This window comes from Emydura macquarii, unplaced genomic scaffold, assembly GCF_026122565.2.
Source record: "Emydura macquarii macquarii isolate MOO-44397 ecotype Brisbane River unplaced genomic scaffold, CSIRO-AGI_Emac_v2 contig_1386, whole genome shotgun sequence".
Classification (NCBI taxonomy): domain Eukaryota; kingdom Metazoa; phylum Chordata; order Testudines; family Chelidae; genus Emydura; species Emydura macquarii.
The window spans coordinates 455665-476609 of record NW_027131523.1 but is presented as its reverse complement, the minus strand read 5'-3'; the positions used below and the strand labels follow the sequence as shown (position 1 = coordinate 476609).

General features: G+C 64.2%; 2 protein-coding genes across 2 annotated transcripts; one reads left to right on the top strand and one right to left on the bottom strand.

The window, feature by feature from the left end:
• Window positions 1–1752: 1752 nt before the first annotated feature.
• On the bottom strand, window positions 1753–6558 carry PPP1R15A (protein phosphatase 1 regulatory subunit 15A). Its single transcript, XM_067552193.1, has 3 exons — window positions 6452–6558; window positions 3728–4979; window positions 1753–3009 (listed from the first exon to the last, which is right to left on the bottom strand). Exons 2-3 carry the CDS (start codon window positions 4946–4948, stop codon window positions 2758–2760), a joined length of 1473 nt encoding a protein of 490 aa, XP_067408294.1. The 5' UTR covers window positions 4949–4979; window positions 6452–6558; the 3' UTR covers window positions 1753–2757.
• A 2308-nt stretch (window positions 6559–8866) lies between these two features.
• On the top strand, window positions 8867–18542 carry PLEKHA4 (pleckstrin homology domain containing A4). The gene is given in 23 exon segments (XM_067552408.1): window positions 8867–9000; window positions 10629–10743; window positions 11115–11219; window positions 11682–11754; window positions 11928–12025; window positions 12329–12444; window positions 12654–12908; window positions 13014–13263; window positions 13265–13630; window positions 13825–13890; window positions 13979–14053; window positions 14056–14082; window positions 14262–14327; window positions 14726–14806; window positions 15273–15422; window positions 15853–15951; window positions 16616–16721; window positions 16845–16957; window positions 17202–17352; window positions 17444–17541; window positions 17875–18000; window positions 18355–18442; window positions 18445–18542. Coding segments are annotated over 22 exon segments (2694 nt in total). The 5' UTR covers window positions 8867–9000; window positions 10629–10656.
• The last annotated feature ends 2403 nt before the right edge of the window (window positions 18543–20945 follow it).

Below are 20945 nucleotides of genomic sequence, written 5' to 3'. Positions count from 1 at the left end.
CCCTGCAGCTTCCTTAATCTGGAGTGACTCCAGGCCAGCACTGTGAATGCAGGAAGGTTTGTGGGGTGTCTGGACACAGGGTCTGGATGCCCCCCCCAGCTACCCACCACCTTGCCCCTCCACTGTCCTTTGCTCTGGCAAAAATCAAGCCCTCCCCCTCAGTTCTTCATTCCCAGCCGGCTGGCTTCTTGCAGAGGGTGGGCCAGGTGCGGTCAGGTTGGGTCTAGGTTACAAAGTGGCTGGGCTGGTGTCTGGGTCCAGGCAGCCAGGCGCCAGTCACACCTCATCCTCTGCAAAGGATAAGCCTCCTTTTCCCACCAGGCAGCAGAGGGGGAAACTGAGGCACGCCTGCATTCATGCAAAATCCTAAGAAAATTTCCCACTTTAGCCTCTGGCTGCGGCCCTGGGGGGGGGACAGACGGACAGACTCGAGCCCTTGCCCTAGGCACCACCAGGGGTCATGGTGAATGCAGGGGGTGCGCTTTTGGGTCAGCATGGTCCCCAGGGGGAACCCCTGCAGGGCAGCAGCCCCCCCCTTAGCATCCCATGCTGCCTGGGCTGAGCCCCTTGGCTTCCCCACCTGCTGGGGCCAGACCTCAGAGCCTGCAGCCCCCCAGGTTATGCCAGGAGTTCCCTGCAGCGACTGCACCTGGACTGGCCGCGCTGGGGGGAGACATCCTGGAACGCGGCCCAGGAAGTCCCTGGGTGAGCAGAGATGAGCCAGTAACCGGGTGGGGGTCTGACCAGCCCCTTCTTCCCCCCCCCCTTTCGCAGCCCCCACTCTGCAAGCGTCCCAGCCCCCCACAGCTGACGCTCAGCTGAACCCTTCTGGCCCTTGCTCCTCTGCCCGTGCAAAGACAGCCGCCACCCCCCCCCCTTCACTCTTTGTTTTCCAGCCACTCGGAAATGGCTGGTTTCTTCCTGGGGGTGGGACAGTGGTTCATGGTCATTAATTGCTAGACAACCACAGGCTCAGCTCATTGTTTTCCCACTTTCTGGCTCAAAGGGGCGTTCAGCTCCAGTGCAGGCTGCCCGGGGAGGCAGGGGAGCCCCATCTGAGGAGGCTTGAAGGCTGGATTGGACCCAGAGCAGGGCCTGGGCCCTAACTTGGTCTCGCCTCAGTGCCCTGGGCTGAATTTGGTTTCAACTCCGGTGACACAGGAGGTTGGAGCAACTGGGGCACAGGTCCCAGCCTGCCTGAACCGCCGGCCGACAACAACAAACACGCCTGATCAGTGACGCCAGCCCGACCTTGGGAACAGCTGCAAACTCCTGCCTCCTGACCGTGAGTCAGCTGGGTTTGCACACGTCTGCCTGCCTCGCACGCCCTGGGACCAGGCGGGTGGGGGAACTTGACTCATCAACAGCTGGGGGAATGGAGGGGAGTGGTGAGCTCAGGCCCCCTGGATCCTCCCCTCCAGGACTGCAGCCGGGTCTGGGCACAGAAACCTAGAGCAGGTCCCCACACCTGTCACCCCACGCCCGCTGAGATCCAGGGCCCCCTCAGGCCAGCCACTGCTCCTCCCGCACGGTCCAGGCTACACAGCAGGAGGGAGCGTTCTCCCCTTGTGCCAATGGGGAAACTGAGGCACAGGTTCCAGGACTCGCAGGGAGTGTGCACGCACTGGGGACAGAATCCAGCAGTCCTGGTGCCTCTCTGCTCTAGCCATTAGAGGCTGCTCCCCTCCCCACAGCTGGGGAGAGGACCCAGGAGTCCTGACTCCCAGCCCCCCCACCCTGAACCTCACTCCCTTCCCAGAGCCAGGCGGCTTGGCTCCCAGCACCTCATTTAAACCTCAGAGTTTAACAGGCTGCTCGAAGTCTTGGAACAACTAGAAACTGCCCTCCCTGATCTAGCCGTGGGGGTGCGGCAGGTCATTGCACTCTTCCTAGCTGTACCACGCCGCTCTTTAGCCGTGTCCCCCTAGGCCAGGTTACACAGATCAGCCGGGAGCTTATGGCTTTGCTGGCCTGAGCGTCCGGGAGGTTCTCGCCTCTGCACCGGGCAGGGGGATTAGTTTGACCAACACCACATGGAGCAACGAGCCACGTACAAAAATATTTATTAAACTCCGAGCTGTTAAAAAAAGCCCAGATTCAGGGCACGGGGTGAATAAATACCAAAGATCCATAAATACAAGGAAAGTCCCGTGTTCTTGAGAAATCATTTCCCCCCCCCCTCCATCAAAATCTAAGAAATATTTATTTAATCCCTTCCAGGGCCACATGGGGCAGCCGGAAAATAATTTAACAAAACAATAAATAAATAAAACAGATCGGAGCATCCAGGGCTCCCAGCTCCAGCTGGCATCGGGTGCGGGTCCGTGAGTGAGGTGGGTAAAGGGGTGTCATCCCCTAAGAAACCCAGGAGTCCTGGCTTCCAGTCCCTCTCCCTGCTCAAACCACTAGTCTCCACTTCCCTCCCAGAGCCAGGGAGAGAACCCAGGAGTCCTGGCTCCCACCCACTAGACCCCACTCCCAGAGCAGCAGATGGGACCCAGCTTCCTGGGTCTGGTGACAGAAGGGTTATTGCTACCAGCAGTTGAGGGTCCCAGCACGGGGTGGGGGGGGGGGTGTTGGGGACTCCAGGGCAGCAGTCCCGTGGGGGACAGAGTCTTTGCCCTACCCCACTCTTCCGTCCCGGATGCCTGGGTCCTCCACTCCCCTGTAATCAGAGTGCTTCCATGCCTGGCCCTCCCGGACTCCTGGCTCCTCTGTTCTTTCACAGCAGAGTGGGAGTGACGCGGCCCGTGTCCCCTACCCCTTGTGGAGGGGGAAGGGCAGCCCCTGTTCTGCCGGCTCTGGGGCTGCCCCATGGATCTTCCTCCAGGCTCGGGCCTGGTGTTCCGCCTCCAGGCAGGGCCCCAGGACGGCCTCCAGCTGCTCAATGCGCCGGTGAAAACGGCTCCGATCCCGGGCCAGCTCCTCCCAGGGTCCACGGCGGGCAGCCCGGCTGGCGAAGGGCCAGACCAGCAGGGGGTGCACGGTGACCACGGGGGAGAATCGAACCTGGGGGGTGGGAGAAACAGGGTGAGAGGAGAACCCAGACACCAGCGACGTGGGAGCGGCGCCCCTAGAGGGGAAAAGGCCTATAACTGCTAGACCTCACTTCCCCCCCAGAGCTGGGATAGAACCCAGGCATCCTGGCTCCGAGCATGGCGCCCCCCCCCCACACACACACACTAACCACTAGACCTCACTGCCCCTGTGTTCTGCTCACCAGAAGCAGCTGGTCTAGTCCAGCTGCATCCGTCCCAGGCACCCGTCTAGGTGAGGGGGAGGAGGGAAAAAGCAGCGAATGACTCAGCCGCTGACATCACCCCCCCTTCCAGGAGAGCCCGGCATTAGGTGGAAATTACCAGAGGTTCCCAGCAAGGGGGGGCTGCGGGTCAGGAGTGAGGGGCACCGTGCTGGGGGCAGATGGGTGAAGGCGAGAGGTTGGGGGGGGGGGGGGGGGACGACTGAGGTGGTGACACTCAGCTAGCGGGAACCCCCCTGGGATCCAGCAGGCCCCATGTTTCACTCCATTGCGTGAGATTTCCTCCCCCCCGGGGACGCAGGTGAATCTGATGTCACCCCCTGAAATTACCCAGAAGGCCACTGGGTCTGTGCTTAGGGAAACTGGTAGGAGGAGAACCCAGGAGTCCTGGTTCCCATCCCCTATACTCTAACCACTAGACCCTACTCCCCTCCAGAGCCAGGGCGAGAACCCAGGAGTCCAGCTCACCTTCTTAGCCGCCCGGTTGCCCCCCGAGTCCAAGTTCTCTGCCTTGCCGGGGTCCCCGACTCCCCGGGATCCCATTTCACAGCGATGAGTCGTGCAGTGGGTGCCCCGTCTCATAGGCCAGGGCTTCTTTGGGGGGCTCCAGGGGTCCCCCACTGTCTCAGGTGCCGAGGTGGGTGCACGGAGGTAGAAGGAAACCCGGAATTCTCGGTCCTTGGGCCGTGGGGGGGTGGGGGCCGTAGCCAAGCGGAGCGGGTTGAAGGGGTCGTGCCCACGGCGCAGGGCCCCCCAAAACGCCTCATTCTCCTCGCGCCGGGCCTCATCTTCCGGCTCTGCCTCCGAATCGGTCCAGTCTGTGCCGGAGCAGCCCCTGCCAGCCCCTGCTTCAGAGCAGACCGAGCCGCCGGCATTTCCCTCCTCATCACTCAGCCAGTCATCTTCCTCCTCCTCTTCTTCCTCCTCCTCCTCTGAGGGGCAGTAGAAAAAGGACAGGACCAGGGGGTTCTTGGTGATGGGCCGCCCCGGGTCTGCGTCACCCCGTGGGCAGCAGGCGGCATCTCCCCCATGTGGCTCGAGGCCTCCTTCAGGTTTCCCGCCTGTCCCCAGATGTTCCCCGTCCTGCCGGGGCCGGGCTGGACCTCCCCGAAGTTGCTTCTGACCATCTCCAACCTCCTCCAGATGTTTCTCCATCCCCGGCCGGGCCGTGGCCTCCTCCCCCCGGCGCTTGGGGTCTTCGCCGAGGCTCCCCCCCACCTCCCTGTCGCTGGATGCGGAAGGAGCTCGCGCACCTGGCCGGGGGCCTCCCCCCAAATTCTCCCCTTTTCCCCGCCGGGGGGCTGGCCCCTGGGACGCGGCGGGACCCTCCTCGAGTTGCCCAGAACCAGCTGCCAAGTCCTCTCCTTCCTGCAGGTATTCCAGATGTTCTTGGAGAGGGGGGGGCAAGCCGTGGTGCCCTCCAGCCCTGCCCCACACACGGGGCCAGGTAGGTCCACGGCTCTTCCTCCTCTGCCGCCCTCTCCTCCTCCTCATCCTCCGCCTCATCTTCTTCATCCTCCGCCTCATCTTCTTCATCCTCATTTTCCTTCGCCTCATCTTCCTCATCTTCCTCCTCATCAGGGCCGCGGGGAGGCGACGCCAGTAGCCCAAGAGACCCAGGAGGAGTCCAGGGGCCCCCATAAATGCGTCCAGGAGTCCGCCCGGTTGCGGGGACGTGACACAGAGCATCTCGGGCTGGGATTCGCACTTCCCTTGGGAGCTGGAATGAGGAAGGGCAGGAGCCACGTCAGAACCCAGGAATCTCCTGACGGCCAGGTGTGAGTGTGAGTGGGGCGGGGGAGGGGAGGGGGGGAAGGAATAGGGTCCCTGGGGAACAAGCCTGCCCCATAGGATGGGGCAGCTGTGGGGCCCCCACCTCATCCCTTGGGAAGTTTCCCAGCCAGGGACTGAGCCCAGGAATCCCAGCGTCTACCAGCCCCACATTGTTAGACGCCCCCTCTTCCCCTCCCCCCCCCCCCCCAATCGAAACTCCTTCCTAAAGCTGCGGAAAGAACCCAGGAGTCCCAGCACCTGGTCCCATCAGCCCTCGGTAACCCCCACTTGTAGGGTAAACCCCTCCCCCCCCCCCGCTCATGATCTGGTGTTTGTGTCAGCTTCTCAACTGGGACTTTGAAGGGGCGGGGGTGGCTGGGAGCTTGGACTCCTGGGTTCTGTTTCTGGCTCTGAGAAGGGGTCTAGTGGTTAGAGCGGGGGGGAGGGCTGGGAGCCAGGACTCCCGGCTCCCCTCCCTGGCTCTCTGTGCCTCAGTTTCCCCTCTAATTTCCTTTGGGGGAGGGGGAACCTAGAGGCTTCTTTGATTCTGGAGTTTCCGGTTGAGTAACTCGGAGAGCGGCCAGGGCGGGTCTGGCTTGACCGGCTCCTACAAGCGCCTCCGGCAGGGCAGCTACACCCCAACCCAGCAGTGGGGAGGCACTTTCTCACCCCCCCCCCCCACACACACACCATCCAGCGAGATCCCTGGAGCCGCAGGGGGACAGAGATCGGCAGCTCCGGCACAGGTTCGATTCAGGCTGGGGCTCGGAGCTGAATTGGGGGGGGGGGCACTGCTGGAGTGTTGGGGGGAAGGGGAGGGGAGAGCACCCCACTTTTCACAGCAACAGGCCAGGCCGGGGTGGGAGGCTGGTATGCATCCCACCTGAAAGAGGGGTCCCCTGAACATCGGGGAAGCACCCCCCCAAATTTTGACACCCCCCCCAGCATAGGGCAGCTCACTCCATTGCAGCTCACTAAAGGAGGAGAAGTGTATGGAGGCGTGTTGAATAAAGGGGGGACCGGGTCACCCCCACTATGGGGCATGTCAGGGTGGGCAGCATGGGAGCCAGCCCCTGGGGGGCTCAGAATAAGGGGGGAGAGATCCCCTACACTGGGACAAAAGGGGGTGCGGCCCTTTGGCAAGAAATGGGGGGCAGACGGCCAGGGCACAATAGGGGTGTGGGGGCAATTTTGGGGTACAGGGGCCTCATTTTAGCAGGGGAAACTCCAGGGGTGCAGGCTGATTTGGGGGTGCAAGGGAGAACAGAGGGGCAGGAAGCTAGGGGCGCATGGTGAGAATCGCAGGGGTCCTTCCGCAAGATCGGGGGCTCCGGGCAGCTTCGGGGAGAAGTGGGGCTCGTGTTGCCGGAGGGCTCCCGCGGGGCAGGGTGTTTGGGGGTGTCCCGTCCCCCCCCTTACCGGCTCAGCCGGTGAGCAGGGCACTCCAGCAGCGGCAGACGGGCGTGGCGCGGTCGGGGTCCGTGGGGCAGGCGGCGGCGAGCGGCTCCATCGGGGTTGAGTGTTCGGTGCTGCAGGCAGAGAAGAGATGGGCTGGGCCGGGCCGGGCCGGGCTAAATAGAGCCCTGCGCTGACGTCATCGGTACGTCACGGGGAGGGGGGTGACGGGGGGGAGGAAGGGGGAGTGCAAAGGGGGGGAGGCCAGCACGTAGCAACACAACACAACACAGCCTAGCAACACGTCCGCAACCCAGCACACACAGCCCAGCACAACTCGACAGAGCAGTGCAATGCAACACAACACGACACACAGCCAGCAGTGTGACACAACCCACATAACCAGCAGTGCGATGCAACACGTACGCAACACAGCACAAGAGATGCTGGTTCACAGCATGGCACGTAAACAACGGCGCCACACAACCTCCCTCACAACACATACACAACAGTCCGCAACGTAGCACGTACACAACACGCACAACAGTACACAATACGGTACATGCACAACAGAGTGCAAGACAACAACTACAGACAACAGGCACACACCACAGAACACATACACAACACAATCCCTCACAATGCATCACCTATAGTGCCATACACAGCAACACACGCACAGCACAACACACACACAACACAAAAGAGCAAATACACAACACAGTCACAATCACAACCCTGCCCAGTGCACACACAACACAACCACAATACCATGCACACAACAGAGCCTGCACACAACCATACTCATTGCACATACAACACAATTCCACACAGCACACACACACACAATACACAATACTACTCTATGCCCAACACAAACTCACACAACACAGGCTCCTGCAACACAAATGCAATCCCGCACAGCACAAGCCCCACACCCAGCACCACACCACACAAATCCCCAGGGCCCAATCGCAACACACAGTGCTCATGCCACCTGCCACAATCCCAAAGGCAACACAAACCCAAGCAACACACAACACAGGCAGTGCCAACACAGCACGTAAACTCAGCACAATCACAATGCATCCACGAGCTTGCCCAGCACACTGACTACACAACACTTGACAGTATGACACAAACACACACATAACACTACAGATAAATCAGTACATCACAAAACACAACCCCTCACAAACACATCACAGTCCCACAGCGCACAAACACAACATGCAAACACAATGCCTGGGGATGTTCAACACACCATGCAAACACACAGCACAACACAACACCCTGTGGCGGAGCTGCACAAAAGGTGACACAGCATGGCACACAACACAACCAACACAATGCAGTGCTTGATAAAAGATGCAGTCCAGTGCTACACCTTGCAAACACCACTAAATCCAACGCAGAACAAAACATTGTGTATGTGTGAGCCGGGACGGCTGGGTCCTGTCCCAGCTCGGGGAGGGGGGTCTAGTGGTTAGAGCAGTGGGCTGGGAGCCAGGACGCCTGGATCCTATCTAGCTCTGGGAAACAAAGGGGTTTCCAAGCCAGGCCTAGTGGGGGGTGGCTGGGGATTCCTGTGGTGTTGGGGTCCGAGCTGGGGTTTCCCTTGACGCTCCAGGTCCCAGCCCGGTTTCACTCCTCGTTTTCACTTTCACTTTTTGGTCTTATTTTTCTTCCGTTTCAAAAACTCCGTGAATTTAATGTTTCATTTGCTCCCTTATCAGGCCAACCTGAACGGGGGGCTGGGAGCCAGGACTCCTGGGTTCTCTCCCTGGCTCTGGGAGGGGAGTGGGGTCTAGTGATTAGAGCAGGAGTCTTGGCTCCCAGCCTCCCTTGCACTAACCACTAGGCCCCACTCCCCTCCCAGAGCTGGAAGCGGGGAGGTAGAACCCGGCAGTCCTGGCTCCCAGCCCCCCTGCTCTGTCTGTCCCCGCCCCACCCTGGTGAAGCTGTGATGGGAGGGGAGGGGACAGAGGAGCAATTCCCTCCTTGTCCCAGGCTCAGCTGGGGAGCTAGAGACTGGACGCTGGGCAGTAACTCGGGGGCGGAGGGATGAGAAACAACCGAGAGAAATAGAGAGAAGGGGATAGAGAGAGAGATAGATGGGGGTGTAGGGGGCAGATAGATAGACGGGGGTATGGAGATAGACAGATAGACAGATAGACAGATAGACAGGTGAGGTGCGTGCAGGGGACCGAGGGAGGGTGCTGAGCGGGACGGACGGACGGACGGTGGGTGGCTGGACGGAGGAAGATAAGGAGAAAGGAAGGTGGAGTGAGAGGAGGAGGAGGAGGGTGACTGAGAAGCGCAGGAGCCGGCCAGGAGGAGGAAGAGCTGCGGGCCGGAGGGGTGGAAGACGGCCCGGCTGGGGGGCAGAGTGAAGAAGGGGGCCGGGGAGCTCAGGGGGGAAGCGGAGAGGGGGAGACAGTCACAGAGGCCGGGAGCGGTTGGAGGGGGGGGCAGCAAGATTCCCCTGGGCCCATGGGGTGTCACTGAGAATCTAACCCCTCCCCCAGGCTTCCCAAGCTGCCCCGACCCCAGAGTGCCCCCTTGGAAGCCAGGTAAGAACTGTCCCCCCCCCCAATTTGCCCCCAACCCTGCCCTGTCCCTCCACAGCCCCCCTCCCAGCTGCCTGGGACGGGAACTTTCCTGTCTCTTCCTCCCCCCCCCCGCCCCCCCCCCGTCTGTCTGTCTGTCCATCCATCCCTCCTGGTTTCTTAGCTGCAGAGCAGGCGGGGAGGGGCGGGGCCGGACAAAGCAGCTGGCATCAATGTGGGGAGGGTTGTGTGTCTGCCCCCCACCTGGGCTGTGGGCGCAAATTCCTTAGGGGTTGCACATACCAAGTTCCACCCCGGCACCAGCTGGCCGGGGGGTGGGACGATGGGGGGGAGGACTCAGGCTGGGGGCGTGTGTCAAAGGGCCAAGGGACCAGCCGGGGAATTAAGGGGGTACATTAGAGGTGGCCGATCTGCCCCCATGGGGAACCCCGACAGCTGTGGGGGAAGGTGTGGGGCAGGATGGCTGGGGGACGGAGGTGCTCCACCCAGGGCAGTGAGCCAAGGGGGAGGGGGCGTTCAGGGATGGTGGCGGGGGGGGGGCAGAGTGGGGGGGATGCAGCTGCCGTGGGGAGAGACCAGGGAGTTTTCTCCTGCTCTGAATTCCAGCTAAATGTCTGGGGCCTGCCGGGCCCTGACGCTGCGAGCTTCCCCCCCAGCAGTGCCCCAGTCGGGGAACGAGTTAACTCCAGGCCTGCCGGGGTCTCTGACCCGGGGTGGGGCCGAGCCGTGTCGGATCAGGAATTCCTGGCTCTCTCTGCGCCCCCGCAGGGAGCGGGTCTTTGTGTCCCAGCCGGCGCCGTGGCCAGGGTGCCCGTGGACAGATAAAGGGGGGTCTGTTGGCTGGCTCCCCCCTCCCCTGGCTGAGCCCTCCCGCCCGCTGGAGATGCGCTGAGTTTGGGCTCCTCGACTCCCGACTTGACTGGTCTAGCAGTAAGGGGGGGGACAGCAGGGCAGGTTTGGGGGCATGGGACATAGATGGGGCCGTGTCTGGGTGCTGGGGGCTGGGATATGGGGTGGGGGTGGGGGCCATGTCTTGGTGCCAGGATTCCCGGGGGCTGGGTTTGGGGCGGGGGGGGGGGGGGTCTCTAATTTATTTCCTGTCTCCTAAAGCCGGGGTCTCGCTAGCAGAAGCGGATCCCGAAGGGTGAAGGAAACAGCTGCGAGATCGAATTCTCTCCGGCCCTGAAATACCACCCCAGGGCACTGCTGCGGGGAAGCTCGCAGCGCCGGGGGTCCCCAGCCGGGGCACTGCTGCGGGGAAGCGCGCAGCGTTGCACTGGCCTTTGCCATGGCGCCTTGCTAGGGGGTCGCTTTCCCATGCCCCTCCCCCCAGCTCTGCCCCGGGTCTCCCCCCCCCCCCACCATCCCAGTGCCCAGGACAGGGGCATGAATGGGTCCATTCATCCCCACCCCCCACCCCCAGGAATCTAGTGCCTCTGGCTCAGCTCCTGCCTTGTTTTCTTGCCCACGCGCCACCCTGGAGCCTGCGCGCCGGCTCAGGGGAGATGCCAGCCTGTCTGCCCGCCCGGCGCTGCGGGCTTCCCCGCAGCAGTGCCCCCAGCCGGCGACCTCGGTGCTGCGAGCTTCCCCGCAGCAGTGCCCTGAGGTCCCAGGCCCCTGTTCTCTTCCAGGCGAGGCCTAGCCCGGCCGGTAGCCACGATGGCCGACGGGGAACGTCCCAGGAGTAGCCTGAGCCAGGCTAGCAGCGTCCTCACCATCTCCTCCGTCAGCCTGGGGGCCACCAAGGTGCGTGGGGTGGGGGGGGCACTGCCATGGGGGGGGTCGTCTCTGGGGGGCAGGTGAAGAAGTGACCCCAGGGCCCAACGCCTCCACGAATCCCCAGAGAGGGGGCAGCAGCAGGGAGAGACTCCGCCCGTCCCCCCTCATAGCCCCTCCTCTCTTCTCCCCCCCACAGCCTCCACCTTACCCCCCAACCCGCGCCCCCCCGCGAGGGGAAAGGCCCCGTGCCCCATTCTCTGCCCCCCCCCAGCCAGCCAGTCCCCTGCCCTAGGGCTGGATGGGAACCCGGCACCCCCTAGCAGCTGGTGCGTGTGTGTGTTTGTGTGTGTGTGTGGGGGGGGGAGTATTAACCCCTTCTTGCCCCCCCCCCCCCCCAGCCAGCCCGCTCCCTGCGGCGGGTTCACACCTTCGGGAAAAGGGAGAATTCGATCAAGCGAGACCCCAACGCGCCCGTCGTGATTCGAGGCTGGCTGTGCAAACAGGTGTGGGGGGCGGGGGGCAGGTTGGGGGGGGCGACGGGGCGGGGAGGGGACACCTGGGGGACTCGGTGGGGTGGGCTGGGGGGCCATCAGGGAGGGGCTGTTAGTTTGAGGGGGGCAGCGTAGGGGGATTGGGACTCCACGGGGCGGTTGGGCTGGGAACGGGGCCTGCGGGTCCGATGGGGTGGGTGGTAGGTTGGGGGCAATGGGGGGGCTGTTAGTCAGGGCAGTGGGGTGCCATGGGGCTGGTGCTCTGGGGGGGTCGATGTGAGGTGCGGGGGGGCAACGGGGCAGAGGGTTTGATTCCCTGGAGAGGTAGCTGGGTGGAGGGACGGGTACATTGGGGTACAAGGAGTTGGGGGTCCTGGAGGGGCGATGGGAAAGGAGGGGTGTGCTGGGTTCCCCCCCACCCCCCCATCTCTGGCTCTGCCCCTCACCCTGCCGTGGGGGCGGTTCTCGTTCCAGGACAGCTCCGGCCTGAAGCTCTGGAAACGGCGCTGGTTCGTGCTGGCCGATTACTGTCTCTTCTACTACCGAGGTACCGGCCCCCCAACCGGCCCCCAACCCACCCGGCAGGAGACGCTGTGGGGAGCGGGGTGGGGGGAGCTCCCAGTACCCCGGCCCTGGCCTGTCCCGGCAGGGGGGTGCTGTGGGGAGCGGTGCAGGGAGGGGGCACCCCATTAATCTCCCCCTCCTTTTGGGGTCCCCCAGACAGCAGGGAGGAGGCGGTTTTGGGGAGCATCCTGCTGCCCAGCTACGAGATCCGGCCGCTGCCCGGGGAGGGGAAAAGCCGAAAATTCACGTTCAAGGTCAGTCTGGGGGGAGGGGGGCGTATTTCCGGTCTGAGCCCCCCCACCCCCATTGGGTCCACCTTCGGGGTCCCCCGCTTGGAGAAACCTGGACTCCTGGATCCTACCCCAGCTCAGGGAGGGGAGTGGGGTCTAGTGGTCAGAGCAAGGGGCTGGGAGCCAGGACTCCTGGGTTTGTTCCCCGGCGCTGGGAGGGGAGTGAGGTCTAGTGGTTGGAGCAGGGGGGGGCTGGGAGTCGGGTCTCTCTGGAGTCCATGGTCAGGGCCCCTCACCCCTAACCAGCGCCCCCCATCTGTGCCCCAGGCCGAGCACCGGGGGATGCGGACGTATCACTTCAGCGCTGACACGCAGGAGGACATGAACGGCTGGATCCGAGCCATGAGCCAGTCGGCGGCGGCAGAGAGTGACCCCGGCACCACGTAGGGGCAGGATTCCTAGTGGTTAGAGCAAGGGGGGAGGGGCTGGGAGCCCGGACTCCTGGGTTCCATCCCAGCTGTGGGAGGGGAGTGGGGCTTAGTGGTTAGAGTGAGGGGGAGGGGCTGGGAGCCCGGACTCCTGGGTTCTGTAGTTAATATTCTCTCTCTCTCTCTCCTGCCCCACGCCAGCTGCCGCCCCCCCAGCCGTTCAGCCGGCCGGCGCCCCGCCCGGCCGGTCTCCACCCCGCCTTCGAGGACGTCCGGCCTCCCCCACCCGACCTGGCTCCGGCCCAGAGCCTCGAGTCCTTGGCCCTCGCCCGGCTCTCCGGGCCCCACTCCTCCTTGGAGAGCCTGCCCCCGACGGGCTGGGGGGTGCAGGGCGATGGGGGGCCCCCTCTCAGTGGCCCCGCCCCGCCCCCCAGCCCGGTCCATGGGGAAGGGCTCGGCCGGGAGCAAGGGGGCCCGAGGTAAGAGCCGCCAACCCCAGCAGGGGGCGCTGTGGGGGTGGGGGGTAGTGTGGGGGGGGCCTCACCGCCCCATTAACCCTTTAATCTCTGCTCCTCTTTCCCCAGCTCGCTGTCTTCCCAGATCCCACGAGGCCAGGAGCCCTCGGCAGGCAAACACCCCCCTCCTGACCCCCACAGACCCTCCCCGCCCCCTGCCCCCCATCCCCCCTGAGTCTGAACAGCCCCCCTGGGACCCCCTTTGCCCTGGGACCCTTCCCCACCCGTCCCCTCCCCGCCAGTCTCCGTCCGCTCCTCCCGCTCCTACTCCCTTCCCCCCACCCCCGCCGAGCGCAGGGGGGCGCTGGGCCCCCCCCCCAGGCCCGTCCTCCCCTCCCTGGGGCCGGCGGAGGGGCCGCGCCTCCGAGCTGGCTGCCTCTTGCGAAGAGCTTCCCCTGCTGGTCCAGCCCGGCTCCCTCCTGGCCCGGCCCCACACCCCCGTGGGGCGGGTGGACATCGCCCCCGGCGGGGCCGTGCGGGGCAGAGCCGCCCCGGGACGCCCCCAGACCCCCAGCGACCGCTACGACGTGCGGCCTTCCGAAGAGCCCTGTGCCAGGCCCCCCGGGCGCTACCCCCGGGGCCCCCACCCCAGCCCCGGCCCGGCTCGGCCCGGGACCCCGGCCGAAGAGAGCCCCTCACAGACGGCCACGCTGGGACCTGCCCCGGGGAGGCAGCCCCCCCGCCGGGTACGCTGGGGGGCGCTGGGCAGCGGGGCGGGGGGTCCGTAGGGGGCGCGTTCCCCTGGCTGTCCGGGCTGGCTCCGATGCCCCAGGAGGGCGCTGGGGGGCGCTGGGAAGTGGGGAGCAGAAGGGGGGGCTCAGCAGGGGGTGCTCCCCCCCCCAGTGGTCGGTTCTGACCCGTCTTCTCTCCCCCCCTGCAGTTCCCGGACCGGGTTTACCCCTCCCCGGTGTGCGCTCTCCCCCGTGCCCGTCTCCACGGCCGACTGGTGAGTGAACTTCCCCTCCCCCCTGCCCCTCCTCTGCCCTCCACGTCCCCCCACCGCTGACCCGGCCCTACACCCCCTTTCTCTCTAGGTCTCCCCACATTCTGCCTCCTCCGGCTACCTCCACCTGCCCCCGCTGCCCCCCCTCGCCAGCCGCCCCACCCCCTGGGGAAGAGGACTTCACTGGGAGCTATGGTACGTACCCTCCACCACCCCACCCCCGCTGTCTGTGCCTCAGTTTCCCCCTCCATCCCCTGCTCAGCCCCCTCTGCGGCTGTGCCAGCAGGATTCTGGCACGGGACTGGGGAGGGGAACGTGGGGGAGAGCCGGACGCCTGGGTTCTCTGCTCCTCACGCTTTCTTTTTTCCCCCGAGCCCCGGAGCGTGGCTCTGCTGTCCCAGGACAGGACTCTGCTGGCGCCCCCAGAAAGCGACACGGATGTGAGTGTGTGTGTGTGTGTGTCTGTGTCTCTCCCCCCACGCGCAGTCACTCGCACACATGCCCTGGACACTCCCAGATCCCTGCGCCCCCTGGCGTGGGTGCACAGAACACCCCGGTATCCTGCCCCCTTGATCAGACCCACGGGCCCATCTACCCCGGCATCCTGCCCCCTTCCCGGTTTTTGCAGCTGAGTATTTTCGGGTTTTCAGCCACAGCTTCGGGAGACGAGATGCTCCTCAGGGTCCCTTCCGGCCCGAGACGCCCCAAACCCAAACCCACGTCTGCCCCATGCCGGCAAAGTCCCCCCCCTGCTGCCGGCAACCGCGCCGTGGAGGCCGCAGCCAAACCGAGCCGGTTTTCTTGTCCCCGCCAACCTCTCTCTTTCCTCCCGCCCCAGATTCTCCTGACTAAACTCTGCGGCCAGGACAAGCTGCTTCGGGGGCTGGAGGAGGAGACGGGGCAGCTGCGGGCTGAGAAGGTGATTTCACCCCCTGGCCTGGGCAAGGGGGTCTCCGGATCACCAGCCGCGCCCCACCTCAGAGGGGCCGCATCCCGGTGCCGGGCGAGGGGTCCCCGGATACCCAGCCCCCACACTACACCCCAGAAGGGCCGCATCCCGGTGCCAGGCAAGGGGTCCCTGGATATCCAGTCCCAGTGCACCCCATGGGTCTAGCTGGGCAATCGCAATAGCGCCCTGCTTCCACCAGGGGGTGCTGGGTAAAAACAGGGGCTGCCCCAGACATTGGGGAGGGGGGTAAATGGGGCATTAGACCATTGATTGCAGAACTATCCTTAAGGGGTGACCCAGCAGAGGAAGGGGGTCCCAGGGGATTCCCCACATGCCTCCAAAATGGGGTGGGAGGAGGGAACTTCCCCACCCCCCCCCACGGCCCCCTGCCATCCACGGGGTAACCGGGTTGGACGCTGACTCCCCCCCGCCCCAGGAGCGGCTGGAGAAGGCCTTGGAGCTGGTCCGGCAGCAGCTGGACGAGTGTCAAGGCCAGGAGCTGGCAGAGGAGAAAATCTGGTACCAGCAGAGGTGGCTGCAGGACGAGCTGGTGCAAGTGCGAGCCCGGCTCTGCGACCTGGCGCTGGTGAGTACAAGTGGCCGGCATGCCCCACCCCAGATGGGGCGCATCTTGGCGCCGGGTCCCCCGATAACCAGCCCCCGTGCCCCACCCCAGATGGGGCGCATCTTGGCGCCAGGTCCCCCGATAACCAGCCCCCGTGCCCCACCCCAGATGGGGCACATCTTGGCGCCGGGTCCCCCTATAACCAGCCCCGTGCCCCACCCCAGATGGGGCGCATCTTGGCGCCGGGTCCCCCTATAACCAGCCCCGTGCCCCACCCCAGATGGGGCGCATCTTGGCGCCGGGTCCCCCTATAACTAGCCCCCATGTCGCACCCCAGACGGGACGCATCTTGGCGTTGGGTCTCCCTATAACCAGCCTCCGTGCCCCACCCCAGAGGGGCTGCATCTTGGCACTGGGGCCGTGTATAACGAGCTGTTGGTTTCCGGTTCAGGACAGCGAGAGGGCTAGGGCAGATTACGCTGCCCTGGAGAATGAGCTGCAGACGCTGCGGGAAAGGCTGGCTCAGATCCGACAGCTCGGGCAACCCCAGGTACGTCACTCTGCTCAGACGCCTCTGGAGGGCGCTGGGCTCCAGGGAGTTGGGGGGCTCAGCAGGGGATGCTGGGGGGCAGGGAGCAGGGTGGAGGTCTCAGCAGGGGGCACGATCCCCTCTCAGCATTAGTCATGAGCCCTGGCTATAGGGACGGGGCAACGTGGGCTGGGAAACAAGGAGCCTGGGAGAACCACCGGGTCTGTCTGGATCCAATAGACAAGGTAGATATTCTGGAAGCAGGCAGGATACCGGGGTAGGTGGGCCCGTGGGGCTGACTGGGGGCGGGATGCCAGGGCAGAGGGGCCCGTGGGGCTGACCGGGGATGGGACGCCAGGGCAGATGGGCCCGTGGGGCTGACCGGGGATGGGACACCAGGGCAGAGGGGCCTGTGGGGCTGACCGGGGATGGGACACCAGGGCAGCGGGGCCCATGGGGCTGACTGGGGGCGGGATGCCAGGGCAGAGGGGCCCGTGGGGCTGACCGGGGATGGGACACCAGGGCAGATGGGCCCGTGGGGCTGACCGGGGATGGGACACCAGGGCAGAGGGGCCCGTGGGGCTGACCGGGGATGGGACGCCGGGGCAGATGGGCCGAGAGGCGGTGCTGGCGTCCGACGCTAACTATTGTGCCGTGACCGTCCCCCTCTGCCCTGTGCCCGCAGGAGCAGGGCGCGGCCCAGCAGGAACTGTGGATGATCGAGGACATCGTTGCGGGGTTGCGAGCCAGCCCCGCCCTCTACCCCGTGCTGGACCCCAGGACGTGCCTAGGTGCGGGCCCCAGGGCGGCGCCAGGGGGCGCTGTGTGGGGGCGAGCGGGGCAGGGTGGGGGGCAGCAGCAGCGGGCGCCATGTGTGTGGGGGGGTCACTGAGACTGTCGCGTGTCCTTTGCAGGGTTCTCCACGGCTGCCTCCCTCATTCTGGAGCATGAGGGGGCCTCAGCCCAGAGCCCCCTGCCCCTCATGGGGCCGGACGGAGGGGGCCAGAACCAGGAGCCGCTGTTCAGGGTGAGGGGGGGGGAACCAGCACCGGGGGTGGGGACAGAGGGGGGAGAACTGGGTCCAGGGGGGCCTGGCTAGGACCCTTCTCATGAGTGTCTGGGGCAGGGTCACAGTCCTTCTACCTAGGAGATGGGGGGGGGGTTCCCCAGTGTGAGTGTGACCCCCCCCAGCCCTGCCGGTGCCCCCCACTCCCGACCCGCAGCCCCCCCCCGCCAGCCCAGCCTGGGTTTCTCTCTCCGTTTCCCCGCAGGGCGCACCCACTGGCGGCAGGGATCAGGGCCCAGCCTGGAGGGGAGACGCCTGGAGCCCCCGCCCCCCCCGGAGCCCCACTGGAAGAGGGGCCGGGTCCCCTGAGCTGGATGGAAGGTGCCCCCTGCCGGAGACCGAGGTGGCGGTACCAGGTGCGGCTCCCCACCCCCCCAGCGTCCACCCCAGGAGGGGCAGCGTTAACCCTTTGTATTCCCGCCCCTTTAACCCCTTCTCCCCCCACAGGTCTCGGTTCCCCGCCGGCTGCGCCCCACATGCCTCGGACCCCCAGCCCAGCCCCCCACGAGCCCTGGGAGCAGAAAACCGAGCAGCTCCCAGCCAAGGTAGCTGGGCTCCCCCTTCCCCGGAGCCAGCCTGGGGGCCCCTAAGTCGGGGCAGTGGGGGGAATGTGAACACATGGGGGTCCGTGCATGGGGGTACAAGGGGGAGTTCCAGGGCAGCTCGGACACCTGGGTTCTGCCCCCCAGCTCTGGAAAGGGAGTGTTGTCTAGTGGTTGGAGTGGTTAGAGCAGGGGGGGCTGGGAGCCAGGAGGCCTGGGTTCTATCCTGGCTCTGGGGGGGGGAGTGGGGTGTAGTGGTTAGAGCGGGTGGGGGCTGGGAGCCAGGACGCCTGGTTCCCTGCAGGCAGTTGGGCTGCAATTCTCCCCCCACCCCAGGTGATCGTGCCGGACCCGCCTGGTCCCCACCGGCCCCGGATGAGCGTCCAGGAGCAGCTGGAGAGGATGCGCCGGCACCGGGAAGGCCAGAGGCACCATGGCTCTCTCCGGGCCAGCGCCAGCCGGGTGGGTACGCAGCCTACGGGGGAGGGGCTGATCGGCTGGCAGGAGGGGGGGGGTCATGTCCCAAGACCACACCCACTGCCCTTCTGGGGTCCCCAGAAAACTCCAGTAAACCCCACATCTCACCCACCCCGGGCCAAGCAGGATTCCTGGGTTCTATCACGGCTGTGGGAGAGAAGTGTGGAAAGGGAGTGGGGTCTAATGAGTAGAGTGGGGGGGGCTGGGAGCCAGGACTCCTGGGTTACCATGTGGGTTCTGCTGTGGGGGGCAGTGGGGTGTGGAGGGTCCCCCCGAGGCTGGGATTCCTGGGGGGGCGCTTCCCCCCATTCACTCCCCCTCCTAAAATTCCCTCTCCAGCTCCCCCTTCCGACTCACCCCCCCGACCTTGGGCCAGAGCCAACCCAGACCCACACGGAGCCATTGCTGAGGGGGCACCAGATCGGGGGGTCTCCCCCACCCCCCGAGAGAGACCGTCACCGGATCATCACCCTGGCGTACATGCTAGCCAGCGAGGCTTCCGAGTGCAGCAAACGCCGCAGAGGTAACGGGGCCAGGAGCCCGGCCTCCTGGGTCCTGTCCCCGGCTCTGGGTGGGGAGTGGGGGCTGGTGGGTTAGAGCAGCGGGGTGGGGCTGGGAGCTAGAACTCCTGGGTTCTATCCCCCCTCACTAGGGCCTCTGGGTCCAATTCCCCCCCCCCCCCCCCAAGCTGGGAAAATAGCTGAACAAGTGAAGTGAAAAATGGCTGGAATCTGGCTCAGCTGTTGGGGAAATTTTCTGACTCCCACTGGCAGGTCCCCAGGGTGGGAACAGGTGTGGGGGGGGATGGGAGGGGTGATGGGAAGGGCAGGGATTCAGCACGGACCACATTTCTCTCTGTGTCTTATTCATTAAAGCTCCCAGGAAACAGACAGACCTGAAGGGATCCCGTAAAACCAGCCCCTGCGCCCCCCCCCCCAGAGGTGGCTGCATCTCTGCGCTGAGTGAGGGGTCCCCGTATACCCAGCCCCCCACGCCCCACCCCAGAGGTGGCTGCATCTCAGCGCCAGGGGAGAGGGGTCAGTGAGGCTGGTCTGTGTCTTTCTGTGCAGGGAAAACCCCGCCTGAACCTCAATTGGTGGGTTGTGACTCCAACCCAGACCCCTCCCCAGAGCCGCTGGAGGCAGTGACCAATCAGCACGTGCCGCTTAGTGCCATGCCCACCCAGGAGGACCCAGAGACCAATCACCTCGTGGCTGAATTGTCCGGCCCAGCCAATTGGAACGCAGCATTTACCGCCAATTCAGCGCGGTGGGCAGCAGCAGCCAATCAGGCCTCATCTCTATCTCAAGCAGCCAATTGGGCGTTGTCTGTTCCTGAGCTTTCCAATGGGCTGTCACCCTCGCCTGAAGCAGCCAATGAGGCATCACGGCTGTCAGAGGCAGCCAATCGGGCCTCGCCCTTACTCGATGTGTCTCATTGGGCACCCTCTTTGCCTGAATTGGCCAATCAAGCGTCAGCCACACACAAGGCGTCCAATCAGGCGTCTCCTCTGCTCTGGGCCACCCCGAAAGATGGTGGGGATTGGGAGCCGGAGCAAAGGATTATGGGTAACAAGGGTTTGGCCAATGGCAGGTGTCGGGGGCAGGGCAGGCGAGCCACGCCCAACCAGGTGGTGGCTTACCTGGGCGAGGGGAGCCAGCCAATCAGAATCACCCTGCTGCAGTCCAGCTTCTAACCCACTGGCTGAGAGGCAGGGTCAAGTCCCGCCCCGCAACTGGGGGACTCTCTAACCCAGTGGTCCCCAAACTGTGGGGCGTGCCGCTCTGGGGGGTGTGGAGCAACGTTCCGAGGGCCCAGGCCAGGCCCCACAGGGGGTGGGAAGGGAGTGTCACCCTGCCCTGCTCTGCCCCCAGCTCCGCTCCGACCCCAGCCCCAGCCCTGGCTTCTAGCCCCGCCTCTGCCCCTGACTGCGGCCCCGATTGCAGCCCGGCTCTGGCTCCCGACCGCTCATAAGAACGGCCGCAGTGGGGCAGACCAAGGGTCCATCTAGCCAAGGATCCTGGCGTCCCACAGTGGCCAATGCCGGGTGCTTCAGAGGGGATGAACAGAACAGCTAATCGCAGAGTGATCCGTCCTGTCGCCCATTCCCAGCCTCTGGCAAACAGCCATCCCTGCCCAGCCTGGCTAAGAGCCACTGAGGGACCCACCCTCCAGGAACTTATCTAGGTCTTGGTTGAACCCCGTTATAGTCTTGCCTTTCACAACATCCTCTGGCAAGGAGTTCCGCAGGTTGACTGTGCGTTGTGTGAAGAAATACTCCCCTTTGTTCACTTAAACCTGCTGCCTATTAATTTCGTTTGGTGACCCCTAGTTTTTGTGAGTAAATAACATTTCCTTATTTGCTTTCTCTACGCCAGTCATGATTTTATAGACCTCGATCATCTCCCCCCTTTTAGTCGGCTCTTTTCCAAGCGGAAAAGTCCCAGTCTTATTAACCTCTCCTCATATAGAAGCTGTTCTATACCCTCACTCATTTTAGTTGCCCTTTTCTGTACCTTTTCCAATTCCCATGTATCTTTTTTGAGCTGGGGTGACCGATCTGCACACAATATTCAAGATGTGGCCGTACCATGGATTTATAAAGAGGCAATACAATATTTTCTGTCTCTTGCTTAATGATGCCCAGCATGCCGTTAGCTTTTTTGACTGCCGCTGCACATCGAGTGGATGTTTTCAGAGAACTAGCCACAATGACTCCAAGATCTCTCTTGAGTTGTAACAGCTAATTTAGACCCCATCATTTTCTATGTATTTCTATGTATTTCTATGATTTCATGTTGCCAATTTGCCGGGTACAGAAGTTAGGCTTCCTGGCCTGTAACTGCTGGGAACGCCCCTGGAGCCTTCTTTAAAAATTGGCCTCACATTAGCCGTCCTCCAGTCATCTGGTACAGAAGCTGATTTAAATG

What these genes read in the sequence shown, in the direction of transcription:
- PPP1R15A (XM_067552193.1), bottom strand. Translation starts at nt 4,948, where the DNA reads ATGCTCTGTGTCACGTCCCCGCAACCGGGCGGACTCCTGGACGCATTT. An exon ending in GCAACCGGGCGGCTAAGAAG is followed by an intron (nt 3,010 to 3,727) that starts GTGAGCTGGACT and finishes CCCACCCCCCAG; the next exon opens with GTTCGATTCTCCCCCGTGGT.